The 23,800-nt window shown below is 37.9% G+C and overlaps 2 protein-coding genes across 2 annotated transcripts; one reads left to right on the top strand and one right to left on the bottom strand.

Annotated features, from left to right (window-relative positions):
- The first annotated feature begins 1,059 nt into the window (after nt 1–1,059).
- Nucleotides 1,060–7,095, top strand: LOC113052984 (cerebellar degeneration-related protein 2-like). Its single transcript, XM_026217552.1, has 5 exons — nt 1,060–1,365; nt 1,591–1,703; nt 2,277–2,425; nt 2,495–2,662; nt 3,853–7,095. The coding sequence occupies exons 1-5, from the start codon at nt 1,284–1,286 to the stop codon at nt 4,571–4,573; spliced, it is 1,233 nt and encodes a 410-aa protein (XP_026073337.1). The 5' UTR covers nt 1,060–1,283; the 3' UTR covers nt 4,574–7,095.
- A 1,847-nt stretch (nt 7,096–8,942) lies between these two features.
- Nucleotides 8,943–21,441, bottom strand: sdr42e2 (short chain dehydrogenase/reductase family 42E, member 2). The gene is made up of 11 exons (XM_026200690.1): nt 20,747–21,441; nt 19,969–20,064; nt 19,206–19,263; nt 18,820–18,938; nt 17,296–17,371; nt 16,362–16,444; nt 12,970–13,107; nt 12,830–12,895; nt 12,674–12,737; nt 12,512–12,585; nt 8,943–9,367 (listed from the first exon to the last, which is right to left on the bottom strand). Exons 1-11 carry the CDS (start codon nt 21,080–21,082, stop codon nt 9,146–9,148), a joined length of 1,332 nt encoding a protein of 443 aa, XP_026056475.1. The 5' UTR covers nt 21,083–21,441; the 3' UTR covers nt 8,943–9,145.
- Nucleotides 21,442–23,800: the final 2,359 nt, after the last annotated feature.

The raw sequence follows: 23,800 nt of genomic DNA, 5'->3' as shown, positions 1-23,800 counted from the left end.
TTTGACTGTCTTATACGAAACTATGACACAAGGAGTTGTCATTCTGATGGCACTGATATGTTCATTGACACAGATATTTACTTTTGAGAGATGAACTAAGGATTTTGAGCAAGAGACTGGCTTTTGCAGGTTATCCATGGTGTTTTGCTATTTGTACAAATTGTTTTGAGAAATGCACTTACTGTTTTGCAAATTGTGAGTTTGATTCGAGAAATGTACCAAAGCGACTGAGAAAAACTGTAAGTATCGTAAATCAACTTATTGTTTGGTGGTTGTTAGGTGATTGGTAGATGGGAAAAGGGTCACCCTTTTTAAATCACTTAAGTAAATGTAAGTAAATACCAACTATAAGGTGAATAATGTTAAGTTGTGGGTAAATCGCTTTGGTGCATTTCTCAAATCAGATGTGAAATTCTCAAAACTGCTTGTACAACCTCCACATCATTTAGTCATTTATACACATCATAAAACCAGATTATCATTCTTTTGACAAGTTATGATTGCTTTTGTACATTCATGCAATTGATTACGTACATTTATCTGCGGTTTCCTACATTATCAGTTGCTAATGTCATGTCACTCAAAATGTATTATATAGATTTCTGTGCAATAGTCTTACCCCTCAAAACATAGTCTTTAGTTCATCGTATAAGTCATTAAATGCAAAATTATTCATCTAGTTGCATGTCATAAACTGTCAAGCAATTATTTATTTTTTTTGCACATTAATGATTAGACTTTTTGTAAATTTGGCATGAATTGTGTAAGTGAACCTTGACTAATGAAAAGAATGTAGATCAACCAATGATAAACCAGTTCTCTGAAATAGCTCAAAGGTATAAATCTCATGAATCTTCAGTTGGAAAGCATATACTGTATAGACAGAGGACATTGTGCCCATATGTCTTTTTCCTTTTCTATATCAGAATGACATTGTAAAGGTTTATTTATTTATTGTTTTATTTTTATTTTTTGGTCAGACCACTAGTAAAATTGTAACTGGGAATTCTATCCAGCCCGTCATTGGACAAGACGCTACCAAAGCCCCGCCCCCGCCCTCCAATTGGTCAACGCAAAGCTCCGTTCTTGTTGTTATCCAGTCTACGCTACATCGCTGAGTCTGAGTGCCACGTTGCCGTAAACACCGGTTACACCGCTAGGATTGAAGCGTTGAGAACCGGGCTGACGCTCAGCTGCGTTTATCCATCAGATGTCTCAAAATAAACGGGAAGAGAAACTAAACGGGCGATTCCTGTCGGCTTAAAGCTCTCCCTGGAGCCGAGATGCTGACGGACGTGACAGTAGAAGAAGAATTTGATGGCAATGAAGAGGAGGTGTGGTACAGCAGGAAGGATCTGGAGCACGGTGAGACTAAATATCATCATAGGACTATATACTGTGAGGAAGTGTGTTGTTGATCTGTGTTTGGGCGTCTGGTTCTGCTCTTCAGCATTCCTGCCTCTGGTTTGGCAGGATAACGCCCACTGAGTACACTGAGTGTTTACTGTTCTGTCTCCTGTGTGTGTGTGTGTGTGTGTGTGTGTGTGTGTGTGTGTGTGTGTGTGTGTGTGTGTGTGTGTGTGGAGACAGATCTCCACTTGGCCGCTGAGCTGGGAAAGACTCTGTTGGACAGGAACCATGAGCTGGAGCAGGGTCTCCAGCAGATGTACTCCACCAATCACGAGCAGCTGCAGGAGATCGAGGTGACACGTCTCCCACAATCCACCACATCTGGTTTGGTTTACTCTTCCCCCATGGCACAGATCTTATGCTGTATGGATTTAAAATGTCCTGTTCCAGGTCTTAGTATTTAATGAGAAGTTGGCGTGGTTTACGTTTGTCATGGAGAAACTAAAGTTGGAGAAAGCTGATGAAAAAGTTACATTACAAAATCAGACTTACAAATGTGACCTTCGTTTTGATTATTTGATCGCTCTACCAAATGATTTCAACATTGCATTCATTTCCAGCATTCAACCTGGATGCCACATTCACATGCATGTGATGAATTCATCTGATAACAGTGCATGGTGTTCTTGATTTAAAGGTCAAAAGATGCATGACACAGTGCATTCTTCAGCTGGTATAACCGGTTTGAATGTTGTAGGTGAAAATAAATGGTTTTAAAAAAACTTGAGTATATAATGTTCCCTAGTTTAGAGTGAATATATAATGGATATTTAAATACCCCCCAGCTCTAGGGAGGAAAATCCCCAGATTTAGTTGTGTCTGATGGTCAGATATGTGAAGGCTTGCACCTGTTGTGTCTCTGGCAGTACCTGAGCAAGCAGGTGGATCTCCTGAGGCAGATGAACGAGCAGCAAGCCGGACTTTACGAGCAGCTGGACCTATCAGCACGAGACCTGGAGAAAAGCAACCAAAGTCTGGTGCTGGAGAACCGCACGGCCCAGCAGCGGATCCAGAGGTGAGGACACGTCCAGCTCCCTCTGAGACAGCGCTGTACACGCATCGACTCATTGTTGTTTATCTGCAGTCTGAGCGAGACCATAGACGGCCTGCAGACTCACATGGAGCGTCTCCAGAAGCAGGTGGACGAGCTGAAGGCGTCTCAGTCCAAGAGAGATCTGGCAGCTGCACGCCGCAGCCTCGCTGCACAAAGCATGTCCTGTCTGAAAGAAATCTATGATCTGCAACGAGACAAGTGAGCCTCATGACGCCAACACATGCCTATCATTCCCATCAGCAGCACACAAACACCCACGCACTCATGTCTCAGCTCGTCACTGGAGAGCTCTTGCATGGTTGATTGTGTGACCCTGTGCTGAAAATCTTGCTTGTACAGTAGAGATATAGAGTCTGAGTAATCCCTGATCAACACCGCTGAGGCTAATGTGGAGCTGTAAACAGTGTGTGACAGGCCCTGTGAGACAATGAGCAACAGGTTTCTGTGGATACATCTCAAAAAAGTTTATTCATAATCGCATAACATCCATCCAACAATATCTGTTATTAGCCCAAATTTATTTTACAGTATTGACCAATATTATATTTATATATGTCGTTTATATAAGTTAGATTGCTATTTCCGTTATTTCTACTATTACTGCATTCATTCAAAGTTAGTTTTTAAAAAACATCCATCATTTTATAACTCACCTTCTCAAAGTAAATATCCTTTTTACATAATAAACATTCATATTCTGTTTCCTAAATTCACTTTAAAATTATTAAATGACTACATTGTGTGGAATCTACTGTATTTACTGTATTTTTAATAATAAAATAATTAAATTATAAAACAATATTCACTTATACATAATATACATTAATATTGTGTTGCCATTAGAAACATTTAAAATGATTAACTACATAATACAGAATATATTAAAATGATAAAATAATTTACAAAGTAATAAATATATTTATTTCAGGATTTTATTTTTAAATAATATATAATTATTTTTCATAAAAGTCTATTTTATAATTTTTTTTTTAATTTTATATTTTGGGGATATCCCTTAAAATCTGCCCTAAATTGTTCTGCTCAAACATAAACTTCAGACACTCATTACATATTATGTGCAAACCGCATAACTTAAAATTATTGACATTATTAATTTTAAAATGTAATTAATATTACATCATTAAAATAGTATTAAGAACCACTGTGTTAGCATTTATACTCCTCTATACTACTTCCCTCTTATTATGAATATTGATCACATGTTTTTACAAACTGAGTATCATAATTTTGCACATTCTTCTGGGTGGCAATATTTTCTTACGAGGATTATGGAACCGTTCAGTAGCAGTTTGTTCTCCATATGCTCTGTCATAATAAACAACTCCTGAAGAATGGTTGAGTGGACTCATGATGCACTCATCTTGCAGGTACTGGAGCTCAGAGGGTCTGCAGAAGGAGAAGTCCACCCTCCATGACCTCAAGGAGCAGCTGGCGGCCGAGAGAGTCCGACGGGTGGAGGCTGAGCGCGAGACAGAGTTGACGGTGCAAGAAAACATGGCTCTGGAGGAGCGTCTGAGTCTGCTGGAGGGAGCGCGCCGTCGACAGGCCGAGCTGGAGGCCGAGGTGGAGGAGCTCCAGCAGCTGTGGCGCTCTGAGTCGTCCGGCACAAGACTGACAGACGTGCTGCTGCCCGACAGTGTATTCTTCAGTGTAGGGGCGGGGCCTGAGGAGGAGGTGGGGCTGGGGGCGGAGCTTCCTCAGAGGAGGCGGCGCTGCAGCAGCGAGAGCTACGCCCGCGGGACTCGAGCTGAAGATATCCAGCGTGGACACGAGCACACGTGCATCCGCCGAGCTCAAGCGGTGAAGCAGCGCGGGATCTCGCTTCTCAACGAGGTGGACGCGCAGTACAGCGCACTACAGGTGAAATACGAAGAGCTGCTCCGCCGCTGCCAGCAGGGGGCAGACCGCCTCAGCCACAAAGCCGTCCAGACGCCCACCGCCCCTGCACAGAGGAACCAGGGAACCACAATCTGCCTCGCACACGAGCTCCATCAGCCAGAATACAGGGCCCTGTTTAAAGAAATCTTCACCTGCATTCAGAAAACCAAAGAGGACCTGAGTGAGAACAGGGCTGGGCAGAGTCAGTGAGATGGCAGTATGAATGAATTTGATGGACGTGTTGAGTTTTAATAGTGCTGTGGTCTTTGTGTGAACGTGTCAGTTGCACTATAAAACCTGTGCCTTTACACGATATACAACACCAAACCATCCACATCCAAAACCTGCTAATGCACGCAGGTTTTTGTTCTTTTCTGTGTCTTAATCCAGTGACTGAGGCACATGAGATGTGTGGATCTCTGTGATACAGCCATATGAGACACCTGAGTGCATCTGTGCTTCGGGTTTGAGAACAGAACCACATCTGTGTAGAAGACCAAAACTTAAACATGCAAAAATATTAAAAATAATAATAATAAAAAGATCAAATTAGATTTTTTTTAGCTAGTTTCAGCTAAATTTGGTCCAAAGAAAAGAATTGCAGTAATTACAGACTTTCTTTCTCAGACATGTTTTTGTGAGATCCTTCTGATACACATTTAAAAACATAGATTTATGGCTGTGCAATTAATCGCATGAGATTGTTACATGCATCTTGTCGTTAAAGCCGGTCCCGTGATTAGCAGTAAATCAACCTGCTTTCAGACGGAGCGGCGTTTACTACACAGAGCCGTAGTGACAAGATGCGCATGACAATCGCATGTGATTAATTGCATTCAAAGAATTCAGTAGGACAATGTGTAGCCATACATTTAAAGTGTCTAGAAATGTCACAAGCAACATTAAAGTTCTTTCTTTATTATTATTTAAACAAAAATCCAGCATGTGAATTCAGTGATTTCTTGTATTTGAGGTAATACCGTTTGCCTCTTTTTATAAATTGATCGGTTACCTCAATGCTTTGTTGTGATAGCAATTAGCTTGTGTAAATATGCAATATGCTTGAAATTCTCTTGCGTCTCAGTGTGAATAGTTAATTTAGAGCAAACAGTAGATAAATGTTTGACAGACACACCGCTCAAGATCCCAGCACTTTGTTCTGACGTTCATTAAACACCACTGTGAAACTGTGCACTTTAGATCACAAACCTATGGTCAGTTCTGTTTTTACTTTGTTCTGTTATTTATTTAATAGTTGTTTTTTTCTTTTATTGTTGTGGTCCAGAGGTTTTATAAATGTTCTTGTTTGATATTCATTCACTGTTTTCTATGGAAGCACGTTTCCGACACTGAATAAAAATATATAACACTGTAATTGTAACATTGAGTTTATATCTCACAATTCTGGCTTTATATCTCGCAATGGAGAGTTTTTTTTATTGCACAATTTTGACTTTATATATCGCAATTTTGGCTTTGTATCTCACAATTAAGTTTATCTCGCATTTTAATTTATATCTCACAATTTTGTCTTTATAACTCAATTATGACTTTACACCTCCTTATTGCATATTATAGAAATGCAATATACGAACTCTGTTCTAAGGGGAAAAAAGTCAGAATTGTGAGATAAAAAGTCAAAATTACCTTGGTTTGTTTTTGTGGAGGACACGGCTTCCATAGTTTTCAGATTATGTTTTTCAATGTATTTCTCGCCTCAGTCTAACAATATCAATCAGTCTAACAAAAGTCGGCTTATGTCTTTGATAACTTGTATTTCATAATGCAAACCATGCGCTACTTAATCAGGATCAACAATGTTCAGGTTTGATTTGCAACATTTTGAAATGGCTTGAGTTGGAGATTAAGTATAAGCAGGCTTTGACTTTTTAGCTCAAAATATTGCGTAGATGACTAAGAAAGTGCCATGTAGAGAGAAAAAGAAAGAGAGAAAGAAAGAACGTTTTTTTTTATATATGACTAATGCCTTAAAAGCAGGAAGAGATAGCAAGGAAATGTTTATAGACAAAGAAAAATATTTAAATATTGTCTTGAGGAAGCAGAATATACTGTGGTGTTTTGCATTACTGATCTCATTGCTTTATTTCGGTGTTTATGAAACAGGTGCTCAGGTCCCTGAGCTACACAAGTTTGCTTTTGTTTTAAAAGGCCATCCAAACCTTTACTAAATGATATGCTTCTTGGTCAGCGTTGTGTTGAAAGGGCCACAGTGTGCATGATCAGATGTTAATGTGCAGCAGGAATATGATATTGTGCTCAAGATAAAAGAAAAAGTTTTTAACTTCAGCAGTGTTCTTGAAATGTACAAAGAGGTAAATTGACCAAATCTTACATGTAAGACCAACTATGTTCTCTGAATAGAATTGTCTTAACAATCAGAGTTATAATCTTACCGGTCAAACGAGCAATAACACAGACACATTGTGTTTATATGTGTTGAGAATCTGTTCCCTCTTTCGTCTGGAGTTGATGGTTGTTTCACGCTGGAATCAGTGGAGCTCAGTGCTTTCAGTAAAAGACTTTAAAAAGCTTTCTTCATTACTGTTATCAGCTGCAGATTGTAAAATGTGATGTGCTTCGTGAAATAATTACTGGTTATTATTATTACCATTTATTCTCAGAAATACTGTAGATGCCTTTCTGTGTGTAAACGCCATGAATAATATCTTACTTGGGTTATCCAGGAAATAAAACTGTATGAATGAACCAATTATACTTGTTCTGGTTTCATTTAATAATGACACATCCAACATAATAACAGCTACATTTTATGTCTTTTTTTGTAGAAATGTAGTTATTTCACAGCAGGTCAAGGCCGGAGTTGCACACATGGACAAAGCCGTTAGCTTTACTGCAAACAAATCTGTTCTAGCATGTAGCCTACATGCTTTAAATAAGATCAAGTCACCCTGAGGTTGTGTGTTTTCAGCTTTTTCTATTAGTTTAACTATAGGACTCATAGTCACTGTTCACTCTGTATAGCATCACTATGAACTTTTATCACACAAATCTGAGAAAAAAAGTCTGAACTGTGGGATACAAAATGGCAGAACCTTGTTTTATTATTTATTCAGTGGTAGAAACAGGCTTCCATACAGAAGAGGGATTATTGCATTGTGTAAGTGATTTTTGGAGCCGTCTTATGGTATATTTGGGAATGACGATGAGGTAAACCTTTAAAAAAATTAAATGCTTTAATAACAAGAGGATTCACAACACAAAATCAAAGATTATATCTGTACACACTTGCCTTTAGTACAGCTTCAGAATATAAAACGTTTCATTGGCATTTATGAATACCATTAATGCTTCAAACGTATACATGCTGTTAAATATGATTGCTACACACCTTTTAGACACCAGGACAAATCAAAAATAAATAATATAATAATATAATATATAAATTTTGAAAATAATAATAAGAATGAAAAACAGTGTGTGCTGAAATAAACAAGTGTTTCTTTTGCAGTGAGCACATTTAGGAAGTGCACCTATAAATACACTTCATTTTGTGGAAGACCATAGGCAAATAATCTTATCACTTAGGAGTCAAATAAACTAGACAACTGCAGAATTCACCCGCGCTAACTTTTCCAGCATCACAAACAACATGTTTGATGTACATGACATTTGCCGGCTGGAAAGATCACTGCTGTTTTATTAGATTTCCTTGCCTCCAAATATTCAGAGTACATGGACTGCAGACTTAATAATACATTCATGCTGGTCTAAGTACTAACAAACATCAATGTATTTGTCAGTCACAGTCAAAGAGTGAGACACTTGTCCCCATGCAGGTTATATTTGTCATATACAATGATCAAGTGATTTTTGTTTCTGAGGTGGTGTGCTTGTGGTTTTTTTAGTAAAACACTGTAGGATCAGAATAGGGGAGAGTGAAATGGCTTCAAAATCAATAAATAAATAAATAAAAATATATATTTCTGCCTTTTAACAAATCTCAATATAATAATCTGAATTTAACAGCAATTGTAGTTTATTACAGTAGTGTCAAAATGTTGAACACATAAAAAACAGTTTTATCATTTAAAATAATCATTGCATGACATTTACTTGCACCAATAGAGCAATAAACAGCAATAATCATGCATGATTTTTTTTTTCCATGAACAGTTTTGATAGATGATTTTTGAATTGGATTACTGAAGTTTAAAAAATACTTAAAAACATAATTGTTAAAGGAACAGTTCACCCCAGAAATGAAAAATATGTCAATATTTACTCATCATCATGCTATGTCAATCCCATAAGACCCATAACACACACACACACACACATCTGAGCCTCTGTGTTTACTGGATGTTAATATGCAAATAAAAGCCAAAAGGACATCTGATAAAAATAAAAAGATTATATCTCTTATACTATACAATACTTGGATAAAACAGCTCAATTCATTTGAATTTGTTTCACGGTCCCTTAATGACCTTTTTGGGTTTACAACATTTTGGTTACCTGGACTTTCAGATGGAGGGACAGAAAATGTTCAGCATTCATTTAAAATATCTTAATGTGTGTTTGGAAGATGAACCAAAGATTTCAGGGTTTGAAATAACATAAGAGAGTAATTAATTGGGTGAACAAACCCTTTCAATGCTCTTAGGCACAGACAAAAGAAGCATTCAAATTAGTTTAAGCATTAAAATGGGTTTATGACCTGTCCTGATCATTTTGAGTTCACTATATCGACCAGACCTAGTTCAAACCCTACAGGGCTCCAGACTGAAACAGTGAAGTGTGTTACCCCCCTCCAGCAGAGCGGGTCAGGAGGAGGACGCTGAACCCCATCAGGAGCAGCAGGAGCAGCAGGACGTGATGCTGTGTGTTCATCAGTGAAGCTGACGCTCGGCTCCGCAGGTACTGATCCACCGAGTCCGTCAGGCTGAACCTCTGAGGACTGAAGCCCAGCTCTCGCTGTGCCTTCTCGATTTTAAAGGTGTGACTGACAGCAATGTTCCTCACCTGAGAGAGATGCAGAGGTGAGACGGCGGTGTCAGATCTCACATCAGACACACAGTGCAGTCACACGCGTTCACAAACAGCTGAGGGGCTTCCTCTCGTGGAGAAGAAGTGTGCTGAATGTGACCTTGTACGGTACGCCAAATCTTACAAGTTCATTTATAAAAACTTAATTAAAAGGCTGCTTTAAGTGTATTTGTAAGCGTTTAACACAATTATAAAAAGTGCACTTTGTTATAATTTCAAAATAAAAGTTCTAACTTAGAAGTGCATTTCATATAATTTTTATAATATTTTGTGAAATATACTTAAAGCACACATGAAGCACTTTATAATAATTTAACTGTGGTGTTTTGTTAGATGTTACATTTAAAGTTAATATATTTTACATGTACTAAACTGTTTATTTTTTATCACTTAACTGATGTAATTACAAATATATTGAATAAATGAAAAAAGATTAAATAATATTTTTGTTTACCTCAGAAGCTTATGAAATATGTTTTAGTTGACCATATAATTATAAAATATAAAGATGTACTTAAGCACATATAAAGATGTACTAAATAAGTCCCTAATAATTAGGCAAAAAAACATAATAATAATAATAATAATAATCACTCTTAAGCTGAAGTTGCATTTAATATAAATTTAAACTATAATAGATTTTAATTTAATTCATTAAATTCAGTTTGTACTTTCTTTTCAAGTCTATTATATCCGTAATAACAACCCTTTTTAAAAATATGCTTGTTCTTCACAGGGGTCTGTTTTAATGGTTCAAATCCTCCAGAGGAAACAATGAGAGCATTAAGGTGTTTGGGGGAACTGCTGTCACTGTCAGGTTGTCTTGAAGCTGGACACGACGCTGAGAGATGGACTCTGGGTTCAACAGATCAGATTCTGAGGGCTACACATTTACTAATGGCTTTGATGACCTTCTTTTACCTGGCATTACTTTTACATAGAGCCGCTCTGTAACAAGGTGAAATGCCCCCACAGTCTCTCTCCCCTTACCAGTCTACAGATTGGGTATCTACATGGAAAGTGTCCACTGAGCCAGATGTCCCTGACCCGACAGCACACTGGTGTCTAGACCAGGGCCATAGGAGCAGTCTGAAAACTGTGTGGGGGGCAAGGGGGTACAATATTAACCTCAGCAGCTTAGCTTCTGAATATTAGATAGCTGATGTCATTTTTGCCCAGCAGTCCCAGTGGATTTTCAAAGAGGTATGTAAGTGTTCATTCATGGGAAGCTCATAATAAAACATGTATAAACAGGCTTATAAACAGTTTTTCTTAAAGTGCCCCTATTATGCGTTTTTGAAAATGAATGTGTAACACTGCTCTAAGTGAATGAAAACTTCCTGAAAAGTGCACCATGTATAAACTTATTGTCTCTCAAAAGAAAGTCATTTTTCAAATGAATCCCAAGCCCTTCGATGTTGACGTCAACATGAAACATTAGCATATTGCCCGCTCTCTTGTTGCTCTTTTCGGTTCGTCTGAATTCATTTTCTGCCACTAGGTGTTGCTTTTGAAGCAGTAAAAATAGCGGTTTCACAGTAACTCTGTACACAAAGCAGCACTGCGCTCACAAACACTGCTTTATCAGACTTCACAGGCTCACGATGAAATGAAAATGAGACCAGTTGGCCCAATCACTGCATATTAACACACGCAAAGGAAGGGTTTGGAAAAATGAATCATTGAGCGAATCGTTTTGGAGACATTGAACAAGTAAGGTAAAAAAAAAATGCATATTATAAGACAATGAATGTGTTGCATGCATGTCAACTTGTTGTTGGGGACTCCCAAAACCACAATATGAACCTTTCATTACCCAAAATAGGGGCACTTTAAACTCCTCCATAGTCCTGCCCTAAAAAAGGACATATATTTCAGTGACATACATCACGTTCTCTTTAACTGGAGAGGATTGCCCATTGCTGTTGGACTAAATATCAGCACTCCTGGTGCTCAACCAAACACAAATAGGTTTCATTCTTACTATTTGATGCATTCCATTTACCTGCTTCACAACTGTCCAAACAAATAAGATTAAAGGATAGCTTGGCATAAACTTTGGATCCATCCATCTATTCTCCAAACAGTTTGTCCCTTTGGAGTTGATCTGCAAATAATCATGATAGTGCCATCTAGTGGACTGAACACCACAAAGCACAATGCAAACTCCTAACACTCTCAAAACATAATACATGACACAGTGAATAATATTATAAATTACATATTATAAATAGGCAAAGTATTTGGAGAAAATGTATGCATGTCATTCCGTTGAATAATAAAATACAAGGTTTGTTTGGTTTCAAAATGATATACTGTATATTGTTCAAAATGAAAGTAGAAATAAATGTAATTATGAAATATCATGTTCATAAGAGATGGGTACAATTATCTCTGATATAAGTGTGACACTGTTCTTGTGTGTGTGTTTCTTTCCCCAGTGGCACTTTACTTGTCCTTCTCAAACTCAAAAATCCAGAGCTTGTGTCCCATGTTTATTCACAAAGCAATCATCAAACCTGCCGCCCTCTGACCAGAATCACCCCTTCGGCTCATGGCTTCTGTTTCTAATGACTAATGCATGACACAATGCCAGTCCACACCCAGATCTAACGCAACTCTTTCTTGCTCAGCCTTTATAACAGCTCGGGTGTCACCCTTTACTACCATCCCAGACACAGCTGGAGGACACACAAGCAGTCTGTTGTGTCCCAGAGATACAGATGCTTGATCATATGATTTATCAGAGCAGATAAATGTTGAGTGCAGGAGTACTAGAGCCACTGAGTATGTTAAGGAGAGCTAAAGGAAGGACCTATGGTAATGGTAATCCAAGATGCCATACTCAGGCTAAAGCTGTTGCCTTGTGGCAGCAGTAATGCTATTGCTTAAATGACAAAATTCTTAAAATTATATCTTGATATAATTTCGTCAATATACAATATACAATATACAATATAGATCTTAATATAGATCTTTACTTTTTGCAAGGCCTCTTTACATGCACCTGCCTGTTTTAGGTGAGCTTGAATAAGTTTAAAGCTTAACTTAACTATATATATATATATATATATATGAGACAAGACATAATGTAATAAAGGCTGGAGGGAGCACATTTACCTCGTTTCTTGTCAGAAGTAATGGAATTTCCATTATAGGACTCAGAGCCACATGCAGTCGCTCCATCAAAATTGCTGGAGAAGACAAGAGTGCTTGATACAGTTGTATTAGCAATGCAAACAAACAAAATCTTTTTTTATTATTATTTCACATTAGTCCCACCTGCTGAGTAGACCAGAGACACAGGCAGGTGAATCAATGGCCGACCATAACCCAGTCTTTCAAACTGGAGATAGATAAAGGTACAGTACCTTAATGTAGCAAATAATTGTAATACACATGCATTAATTAAAGATAATTTGTTTGATTGCTACTCACCAGAGGTGTCAACCATTCAAAGACATTGACAGACTCTCCATCATTGATAAAGTAGACCTGTCCACTCTGAAAAGCACAAATAAGCCATGAATACACTATAAATATCTGTAATAAATGAATAACTATCATGCCACACATACCGCCACAAAGGCTTTGTCTGCAGTCAGTGCATTGGCTGCTAAAACATGGGCCATCACCAAATTATCCACATGTACCCAGTTCATCTTGGCATTAGGGTCCCCAAAACAAAAGCTGAACAACCTCCTCTCCACATTCACCTGAGAAGAGAAGAGAATCATGAAACTTTGCCTCTGCCTTCTGCAGTCTGCCTTCACAGAGATATCAACACTCACTAACTGAGAGACTATAGTTTAGGGACAATTTACTTATCATAATGTATGTATTTTATATTCAGTAATACACTGCATAACATTAAGATGTAAATGTGGTAAGAGATGGTCTTGTGTGTATATAAATATAATGAATATACATTTACTCATGCAGTATACATGTATACCTATATATACATGTACTGCATGTATTGAGGTAAAGTACATGCAAAAGTAACCTAGTTTTAATGTTGTTTAGCCCTTCGTCAACCTAACCACATGCTCTACTTCTCAAATGTAACCCCAAAAAATCAGATATACCAGAAACCCAAAATAAAAGAACGTTAATCATTAACAGATCTCCTCATTAATATTTATCAAAAAAAAAAAAAAAACTTGAAACACATGAAATGACATTTACTCTCGTCAGAAGCAAAGCATGCTGGAAACTCGAAATCTGCTGTAATCCAGTCTGTGAATGTGTGTGTGTACATACATTCACATGTAAATGGGAATATCTATGTACAATATATGTACACAATATAGGATACAGACAGTCATGTGTCTGTATGTAGAGGCACAGCAGAAGCACAGACAGTCATGTGTCTGTATGTAGAGTGATATCAGAGGCACAGACAGTCATGTGTCTGTATGTAGTCATAGCAGAAGCACAGACAGTCATCTATATGTCTGTAAAGTGACAGCAGAAGCACAGACAGTCATGTGTCTGTATTTAGAATCACAGCAGAAGCGCAGACAGTCATCTGTATGTCTGTAAAGTGACAGCAGAAGCACAGACAGTCATGTGTCGGTATGTAGAGGTACAGCAGAAGCACAGACAGTCATGAGTCTGTATGTAGAGTGACAACAGAAGCACAGACAGTCATGTGTTTGTATGTAGAGGCACAGCAGAAGCACAGACAGTCATGTGTCTGTATGTAGTCATAGCAGAAGCACAGACAGTCATCTGTATGTCTGTAAAGTGACAGCAGAAGCACAGACAGTCATGTGTCGGTATGTAGAGGTACAGCAGAAGCACAGACAGTCATGTGTCTGTATGTAGAGGTACAGCAGAAGCACAGACAGTCATGTGTCTGTATGTAGAGGTACAGCAGAAGCACAGACAGTCATCTGTATGTCTGTAAAGTGACAGCAGAAGCACAGACAGTCATGTGTCGGTATGTAGAGGTACAGCAGAAGCACAGACAGTCATGTGTCTGTATGTAGAGGTACAGCAGAAGCACAGACAGTCATGTGTCTGTATGTAGAGGTACAGCAGAAGCACAGAAAGTCATGTGTCTGTATGTAGAGGTACAGCAGAAGCACAGACAGTCATGAGTCTGTATGTAGAGTGACAACAGAAGCACAGACAGTCATGTGTTTGTATGTAGAGGCACAGCAGAAGCACAGACAGTCATGTGTCTGTATGTAGTCATAGCAGAAGCACAGACAGTCATCTCTATGTCTGTAGAGTGACAGTAGAAGCAAAGACAGTCATGTGTCTGTATGTAGAATCACAGCAGAAGCGCAGACAGTCATCTGTATGTCTGTAAAGTGACAGCAGAAGCACAGACAGTCATGTGTCTGTATGTAGAATCACAGCAGAAGCACAGAAAGTCATGTGTCTGTATGTAGAGGCACAGCAGAAGCACAGACAGTCATGTGTCTGTATGTAGAGTGACAACAGAAGCACAGACAGTCATGTGTCTGTATGTAGAGTCACAGCAGAAGCACAGACAGTCATGTGTCTGTATGTAGAGTGACAACAGAAGCACAGACAGTCATGTGTCTGTATGTAGAATCACAGCAGAAGCACAGACAGTCATGTGTCTGTATGTAGAGTGACAACAGAAGCACAGAAAGTCATGTGTCTGTATGTAGAGGCACAGCAGAAGCACAGACAGTCATGTGTCTTTATGTAGAGTGACAACAGAAGCACAGACAGTCATGTGTTTGTATGTAGAGTGACAACAGAAGCACAGACAGTCATGTGTCTGTATGTAGAGGCACAGCAGAAGCACAGACAGTCATGTGTCTTTATGTAGAGTGACAACAGAAGCACAGACAGTCATGTGTCTGTATGTAGAGTGACAACAGAAGCACAGACAGTCATGTGTCTGTATGTAGAGGTACAGCAGAAGCACAGACAGTCAAGTGTCTGTATGTAGAGGTACAGCAGAAGCACAGACAGTCAAGTGTCTGTATGTAGAGGTACAGCAGAAGCACAGACAGTCATGTGTCTGTATGTAGAGGTACAGCAGAAGCACAGACAGTCATGTGTCTGTATGTAGAGGTACAGCAGAAGCACAGACAGTCATGTGTCTGTATGTAGAGGTACAGCAGAAGCACAGACAGTCATGTGTCTGTATGTAGAGGTACAGCAGAAGCACAGACAGTCATGTGTCTGTATGTATAATCACAGCAGAAGCACAGACAGTCATGTGTCTGTATGTAGAGGTACAGCAGAAGCACAGACAGTCATATGTCTGTATGTAGAGGTACAGCAGAAGCACAGACAGTCATGTGTCTGTATGTTGAATCACAGCAGAAGCACAGACAGTCATGTGTCTGTATGTAGAGTGACAACAGAAGCACAGACAGTCATGTGTCTGTATGTAGAGTCACAGCAGAAGCACAGACAGTCATGTGTCTGTATGTAGAGTGACAACAGAAGCACAGACAGTCATGTGTCTGTATGTAGAATCACAGCAGAAGCACAGACAGTCATGTGTCTGTATGTAGAGGTACAGCAGAAGCACAGACAGTCATGTGTCTGTATGTAGAGGTACAGCAGAAGCACAGAAAGTCATGTGTCTGTATGTAGAGGTACAGCAGAAGCACAGACAGTCATGTGTCTGTATGTAGAGTGACAACAGAAGCACAGACAGTCATGTGTCTGTATGTAGAATCACAGCAGAAACACAGACAGTCATGTGTCTTTAGGTAGAGGCACAACAGAAGCACAGACAGTCATGTGTCTGTATGTAGAGGTACAGCTGAAGCAGTCTTTAACAGGAGCCTCTCACAGACTCCATTAATATTGTACAGCTCTAAGCACATTGGCAAGGCTGAGACTGCAGAGTACAACTGTCTGGGACCTGTGTGCATGCATGTGTGTGTGTGTGTGTGTGTGTGTTTGAGAGAGAGATTAAAGGAGGTAAAGGGTAAAGACGGAGAGAGAATTAGAGAATAAGTGGACTCACCATCACCCTGTGTAAATGTCTTCTCTCTCCAGGACCATAGATACCAGAAGGTCGCAGGACACATGTGTGTAGAAGACCACCACCTACAACAACAACACCTCAATATTACATTAGCAATTTAAGATTTTATTTTTCATATTCATAAATAAATAAATAGATGGATAAATATAAGCAAGATTTTTATCATTTGAATCAACTCAAATAAGCATTCTTAATTGTTTTAAATGTGCACTTGTAGTTTACTTCAGATCTTAAACATTTATTTAAAAAAATAATCCATCAAAATATTCCAATCTGAAAATTAATTCTAAATTAATTCTCCAACTAATTCTTCAAAATGCAAAATAAAAGTTGCAGATGATAGCCTCATTGGTAAATAGTCTCTTTACCACTTTTCTTCCTGTTCTCTCTCTAGCTGCACTCTCTGAATGAAGACAAAAATATATGTTGTCCTCTAGTATTCTCTGCTACAGTATTCACATGAAACTCCAAGGTACTTGGGAAAACCATAGCATAGGCGGGGTTATCACACAGGCCGAAATAGGTTTTATATCTTTGGTTTAACATGATATCATGATATCAAATAACTCTAACAGTGATCTTGACAAGTAAACCAGAAAAAAATGGATTTCATACTGCTTAAATAAGCAATGTTCCTGATTTCTAGATAAAAAAAGTTTTGTCTTCTGCAAGGAGCTAGAAATGAACCCAGTCCTTGGCTTTATTATTAAGCCTAGGTCTAAATGTAAAACATTGTCAGCAGGTCTGGTTGACAGGTTGTGGCTGTGGTCATAACCATAGCAGCTGTTACCTCACTACCTCATCAGCAGTGGACACACACACACACGAGCAGGGTACATGATACTTGTGCTTATTGCTATTGTGCGCAATAACGGGATCAACCTCAGAGACCAACAAGTTTCCATTTCTGTACCTTTTGTTGATCTCCCATCTGCAGCGAGCACCATGCGTTCAGCGATCGCTTTAGTTCTGGAGTAATGGTCTATGTGCTTGAAGAGAGAAGAAAACAAAAACATTTAAACAAATGACAAGACCTGATAACCATATACAGTACAATTACTTAGTCATGGGATATCAGTTCTCAAATTAAGCATAGGATATCAATTCAAATAAATACAATTTCTCCAACTATGAACTGTGCACTGTCTTCTGACCAATTCATTTGATAAATGTATTTTCTGACTGATAAATAAATACACACTGTAAAAAATTTCTTGTTGTTTTTACAAAAACTTTTTGGCAGCTGTGGTTGCCAGAATAATTTTGTAAAAATACAGAAAACTGTAAACACATTTACGTCAAAAACTGTTAATTTTACAATATAAAGCTGTAATTTACAAACAAGAAAATGTGAATATAAACCAGTAAATTCAACAACACACAAAATTAAATCTGTTTTGTACCTTGAAAATAATGACAACCACCATAATAATAAAGATGGTACTGTATAAGAGAAAGCCACATGAAGTATCAAAGCTCATCACAAGTAGCTTCACCACAAGCAGAAGTATATATTAACATATAGAAGGTGCACATTTATGGAAACACAAAACACCATCATGGTAACACACGTGATACTTAAATAATGCAAAAAACTTTCATTAAGCAACAGAAGATGTAACATAAAGCTCAAATGTACATAACTGATAACAAGAACTATTTAAAAACATGATTATTTAAACAAAATACTTTCAAACGTGGAGTGTCACGCAGGGAATTCTGGGAATATCAGTTTACAGTTTTAGACTGTAAATTATACATTGATTTGTTCTTTTTTTACTTCTAAAAGCTGTATAATTAACAGAATTTTACTGTAAATTTACATTAAATGCTTTGTTAGATCTTTTACAGTTTTTCCCTGTATATAGTACGGGAACTTACTGTTAACCTATTATCAGTTTTTTTCCGTAGCGTTTTTACAAAATTTTACAGTTAAAATTACACTTATTTTTTACAGTGCATATATAAATACATACATAAATATTAAACCCTTTTTCCATCACACGTCAGTCAACCTCGGTCAGACATGAGCAGCAGTGAAATCTGAGTGTGTAAGCTGTACTGTTGTATGATTGATCAGATGGTATATATTCATGTATGAAGGTTGGACAGACAAAAGCAGGAGACTTGTGAAGCGCTCTGGGCGTCATCGCTCGAGTGAAGTGTCAGGTGGACCTTCCTTAACTTCAGGCTGTTCTTCAGCACAGCTTGAGTTCACGCCACACACTTATCAACCACATCTGATGCTTCACTACTGTAACAGATCCGTTTGAGGTGATTAAATATTGGGTATGTGTAAAGGAATATTAGATTTTCACATCTTCTTAAGGTGCTTGTCCATTTAAGACTAGATAAGTCTTGGGTCAGATGCAATTGGGATTTTTGGTTTCACTTTGTTTAGACACTCTACTAACTGCGAGTAACTTCTCCATCTCACCATGTCCAGCGGCACGCAGGGAACCGAGTCTTCATCTCCATCCTCGATGGCCCGGCCAGCGAACGCCACATTGACTGTGCTGGTGTAGATGAGTTTAGAGATGCCTCGCTCCGTACAGACTACAACACACCAACCAAAGACTCAGACTGATACATATTTCAAATGACATGAAACTTCTTACGCTTAACATTTTCTTTGCTGTCCCCTTTCTTAAGTATTGCACTAATATTGTTGCAATGGATTCTAAGATTTTGTCCTCTTTGGAAAAGATACACATGATGTCACCACTACATTTATATAATATAATAATATAATAAAAATCATAAGACACTAAACTGGTTATTTTAATAGTTGCAGAATCAGTGAATCTTATGGTGAAAGCTCACCGTTTATGACATTATTGGTGCCGCCAATATTGATTGATTCAATCTGCTTTCTCCTCAGCTGCAGAACAAGAAACACTATGACCAGAATACTTCATTTCAGTAGGATTCATAATGACAGGAGAACAAACCTTCACACTCAGAATCATTACAGTATGAAAATAATTTTCACATTATCTTATAAAATCTACATCTATCACGTCATGGAATGAATATCTGATTATGGTTCATTGTGTGAATATAAACATGTCAGTGATCATAACACAACATGTTAACATCTTAAAATCAAAAGAAAGAAGTAAAAAAAAATAGCAGTTCTAACACAAATATATAAAAACATGATTTTTTATAAAGTACTTGTTCTACCTATTTTGACAGTATTTCTAAATGTATTATATTGAGTTAGTTCAAATATTAGTAGGAGACAAGTCCTAAATTAAGGATATTATTTAACACATAAGTACACTTAACTTTGAAGCTAGTATGATCCATCCTGTACAAGATATAATCAAATAAAAAGCTAATTTAACTTAAAGTTTCACCCATAAGACAATATGAGTGAACATAAATCATTTAGCAAGCAATTTAATGATGTGACATATGGCCTGTTTTATGCACACTAAAATGTTCTACATGTATATACTAATATACTGTGATTCAATGCACAATAATATATACTAATATACTGAGCCTCAAGTAATGTTGCATGACATATATTTGAATGGATGTGTGTTTCTGTCCGAACTCTCATTTCACATTCACTGACCTGTTCAGGTCCGGACATCCCATAAGAAGCAGTGTGATAAATAACATCCACTCCTGCACAGATCTTATACAGGGCATCATAATCCCGGATATCAATCTTGAAGCAAAACACACACAAATGTACTGATTCAGGACAATGCTCATTCAAACTGCCATGTAAAAAAAAAAAACATAGAAGTTATTCATATTACTATGATCCAAAAAATTCTGGAAAATGATTCATGGGACATGAACATGTGGATACATGTGGATGAACAATTTTAGTTTCTAAATGTAATCAAATGTAATTAATTCAAACTATTCCAGTATTCAAAGTTTCAATGGTTGGTAGAGTACTTTTTGCATACGCACAATCAGGTTTTCCCCTTTGTTTATTTTGCTAAAATCACAGACAAAATTATCTAAAACCATGAACAATGATATTATTAGTTGCATTGAGCATTGTTTCCCCCGCTGTAAGAACAGACGTGCACAACCACTGATCCAACCATGTGAGCATCATCATACACCAAAAAAACTAAAGAAGTTGAGCTAAACCTTCAGAAACCTGGTTTTAAACCATTAAAAGTTGTAAGACTTGGTTTTGTGGAGTTCAGCTTGACATGGCCGGTTCAGATCTCCAGCGGTTTGATGTCAGCGAGGAGTCATGAAAGATTGTGCTGAAACTCAAGGCCTGCCTCACCTTGTGTACTCTGCACCTGGCACCCATCTGCTTCTGTTACAGTCCGCTGCCCCTCAACCCTATATCACCAATGCTGTCCTCTCCGGTGTCACTTTACCTGCTGGAAGACGGCTCCATCAGGGATATCCCAAGACGGCTTGTGGAGGTCCAGCAGAAAGACTGTGGCCCCTTGTCCTGCCAGAGCGCGGCCCAGTCTGAATCCGAAGTATCCTGCCCCTCCGGTGACCAGCACCCTGCCGGCCCCATGCCGTCCCTGCTCCAGCCCGGCGGTCACCACACAGTCGGGACTGTTGCACACGGCCCCCACGGCCCCGCTGGCTCTGTGTCGGACCGGGGACCCTGCGGCGCTGCGGGTGGGGGTCTGTCGATGGCAGTCCAGCAGACACACACAGGACAGCTGCTCCACCTGACACGAGGACCTGTTCTCCTTCATGACCCTCCGCCGCGTCCAGTCTGGGGACGACCAGAGACACTGAGAGTCTGATGAAGGAGCGCCGCTGTGAAACAGATCTGTCTATGAGCGAGGGAACGGATGCATAATTCACCTCTCCATGTAAAGAGGCTGATCATCAACTTTTCCTAACACACTGAGCATTAACCCTTACCAAACACTGCTCGTTGGGACAACAAATGTCCCCAAAATTATTGGGTTTGACTATGGCAACATGTCCAATTCCACAGAAATGATCACTAGGATGATTTGACAACCCTAAAATTGCATAAAACCACCTATCCTCAGAATATAACTCATTCTTATAAATACATTATATATATATAACACTTTTATGATTTACTCAAGCCAGTGGAGCCCAAAGCAACACTGGATACCTTGAGCTTTCTTTACATGGCCAAATAAACAAATAGGTTTCTTAGAAATATCTACTTTTGTGTCCCCAGAAGAAAGTCATACATATGAGAGATTATAATTATTAAAAAAACATGTTTCAAATAAACTATTTACCTCTTTCAGAAGGTTTCACATCTGCTCAAAAAACCAACAACAACAGCTTATTAAATAATAATAATACAACTTTTAGAACCTTTTTTATGATGAATAAAAGAACAAATCGAATAGAACTCCAAGTTAACCTTGATATGATCTTTAAAGTTAGATTGCAAATTATGATTTAACATAATGTGAAACTTTTATGAATATTGTGCCATAAAGGGTCTTAGTTCCTTCATGGTTTAAAAAAAACCCTATAAATGTATGTATGAAAAAAAACATTGCAAATACAAAGACATTACAGAACAAAATAAATGAATAAATAAAGACATTTTTGTGTCAGTATACTATAGACCACACACACCAAAATATTTTCATTTCTATAGTTACAGTTACATACAATTCAGATTTTTATGTTTATTTTACAGCATTATAGGTTACTATTCATTACTTATTGATAACAAGAATGAGTATTACAAGCAGATACAAGGACATAATTACACACCAAATGCATTCAGTTAATTAAAATTACTCTGTAATTAGTAATTACGTGGAAACATGAACTCTGCTAAATAAAGTGTGACCCAGAATGGAAATTATAGCCTACAAAGTTCTCAAATACTGATATACCAACAATAAAATAATACATTTATGTACACCTTTCATTATATGTAACTATCGAAGAAGAAGAAAGAAAAAACAAGAAATACAAATAAATGCGAACTGTAACTGATACTATTCAAACGTCATTAAATGTGCATGTCCCAGCTTTCTCTGCACCTGCACACTTTATTTACTTCATAATTGCTCAAGTTTAAAACAAAAGCGAACGGGTTTGTTTTTACCTGTCAGTCAGTGCTCATATGTGTGCAGCGCGTGCTTCCTTCCCCGCGAGTGTCTCTGATGATGTGCTGCATCTGTCAATCACCTGCGCCTCACCTGAGCGCGCGAGACCCGCGCAGCAGCCAATCAGCAAACTAGAACCCTGGCGCTGGCCAATCAGGTGAGCAGCTCTTCGTTTCAACGATTCAGTCATTCAATTGAAATCTCACAATATTAAATAAAAATAAAAACAAGAAGTAAAAAATAAAGAATAATACCTTAACCAAATGCACAAAATGTCTTATTTGAACTTGTTGAACTTCGCATTCGTTTCTTGCGCAAATAACACGATATAGGGAATAACAATAAACATACATTTTTGCAATGTAACACACTTTTTTATTGTAAATGATTGCATGAACAACAATAACTAAAAAAAGATCCTAATAAGTGCATACACACACGAGCAAATACATAAAAATAAATAAACAAAAAAGCTTATTTTTATACATAATTTGGTTAACAATTGTCACTGCAATAACAAGAATTTGGTATTAATTTTATTTTAGTTGTTTTAAGGTTAAGCTTATGTTATGAATTGAATATATTTTATGCCTTTTTTAAAGACAGGCTGTATAGGCCTACATATAATAATTGCCATTTAGCTTGAATAACATGAGTTTGCACATTATATTAATGCTTCTGAGGACACATCCTCCTGGTTAACCTGTGCTACACCCCCTTGACCAGCACAGGTGTCAAGCGTACAGACTCACCAAATTGCACACTGAGAGGGGATTTTGTCCAAGTGTATTTTATTGTAATTTCGACCATACACAATCGTTTCGGTGCACTGTTAAACAAAGATAATAATTGACATGAAAGGACTACACAAAGCACACGTTTAATGCACAAACAAAACAGTACACGATGTAAAGTTTATGCAGCAGTTTATACACTTCAAGGTAAAATGTACAGTTTACTGCAGTAGCATGATGCAGTTAGTACCATTAGGTGCAGGTGCATATCCATCCCTTCACCTAAAAAATAAATATTAAATAGGTATTTTTATTTATTTTGAGTTTAGAAGTGGATTCGATGCATGTTATTGGAGCTATCCGTATAAAATGGAGGGAAGTGATAAAATACATTTGGTGAGTCTGTGAGCTTGACACCTGTGCTGGTCAGGGGGTGTATAGCACAGGTTAACCAGGAGGATGTGTCCTCAGAAGCATTAATATAATGTGCAAACCCTTGTTATTGAAACTACATTGCAATTATTATATGTACACAACCTATAGTCTATTCATAACACAAGCTTGATTGGTTGAATGAATGAATGAATGAATGAATGAATGAATAAATGAATGAATGAGTGACGAA

Source organism: Carassius auratus, chromosome 3, assembly GCF_003368295.1.
Source record: "Carassius auratus strain Wakin chromosome 3, ASM336829v1, whole genome shotgun sequence".
Taxonomy (NCBI): Eukaryota; Metazoa; Chordata; class Actinopteri; order Cypriniformes; family Cyprinidae; genus Carassius; species Carassius auratus.
This window is presented reverse-complemented; position numbering and strand designations above follow the sequence as displayed.

Coding starts and splice junctions, on each gene's coding strand:
- LOC113052984 (XM_026217552.1), top strand. CDS start 1,284: ATGCTGACGGACGTGACAGTAGAAGAAGAATTTGATGGCAATGAAGAG. Junction 1,366..1,590: donor CAGGAAGGATCTGGAGCACG/GTGAGACTAAAT, acceptor GTGTGGAGACAG/ATCTCCACTTGGCCGCTGAG. Junction 2,426..2,494: donor GCCCAGCAGCGGATCCAGAG/GTGAGGACACGT, acceptor GTTTATCTGCAG/TCTGAGCGAGACCATAGACG.
- sdr42e2 (XM_026200690.1), bottom strand. CDS start 21,082: ATGAAGGAGAACAGGTCCTCGTGTCAGGTGGAGCAGCTGTCCTGTGTG. Junction 20,065..20,746: donor ATGGAGCCGTCTTCCAGCAG/GTAAAGTGACAC, acceptor TTTTGCTTCAAG/ATTGATATCCGGGATTATGA. Junction 12,738..12,829: donor TTGAATGGTTGACACCTCTG/GTGAGTAGCAAT, acceptor ATCTATCTCCAG/TTTGAAAGACTGGGTTATGG.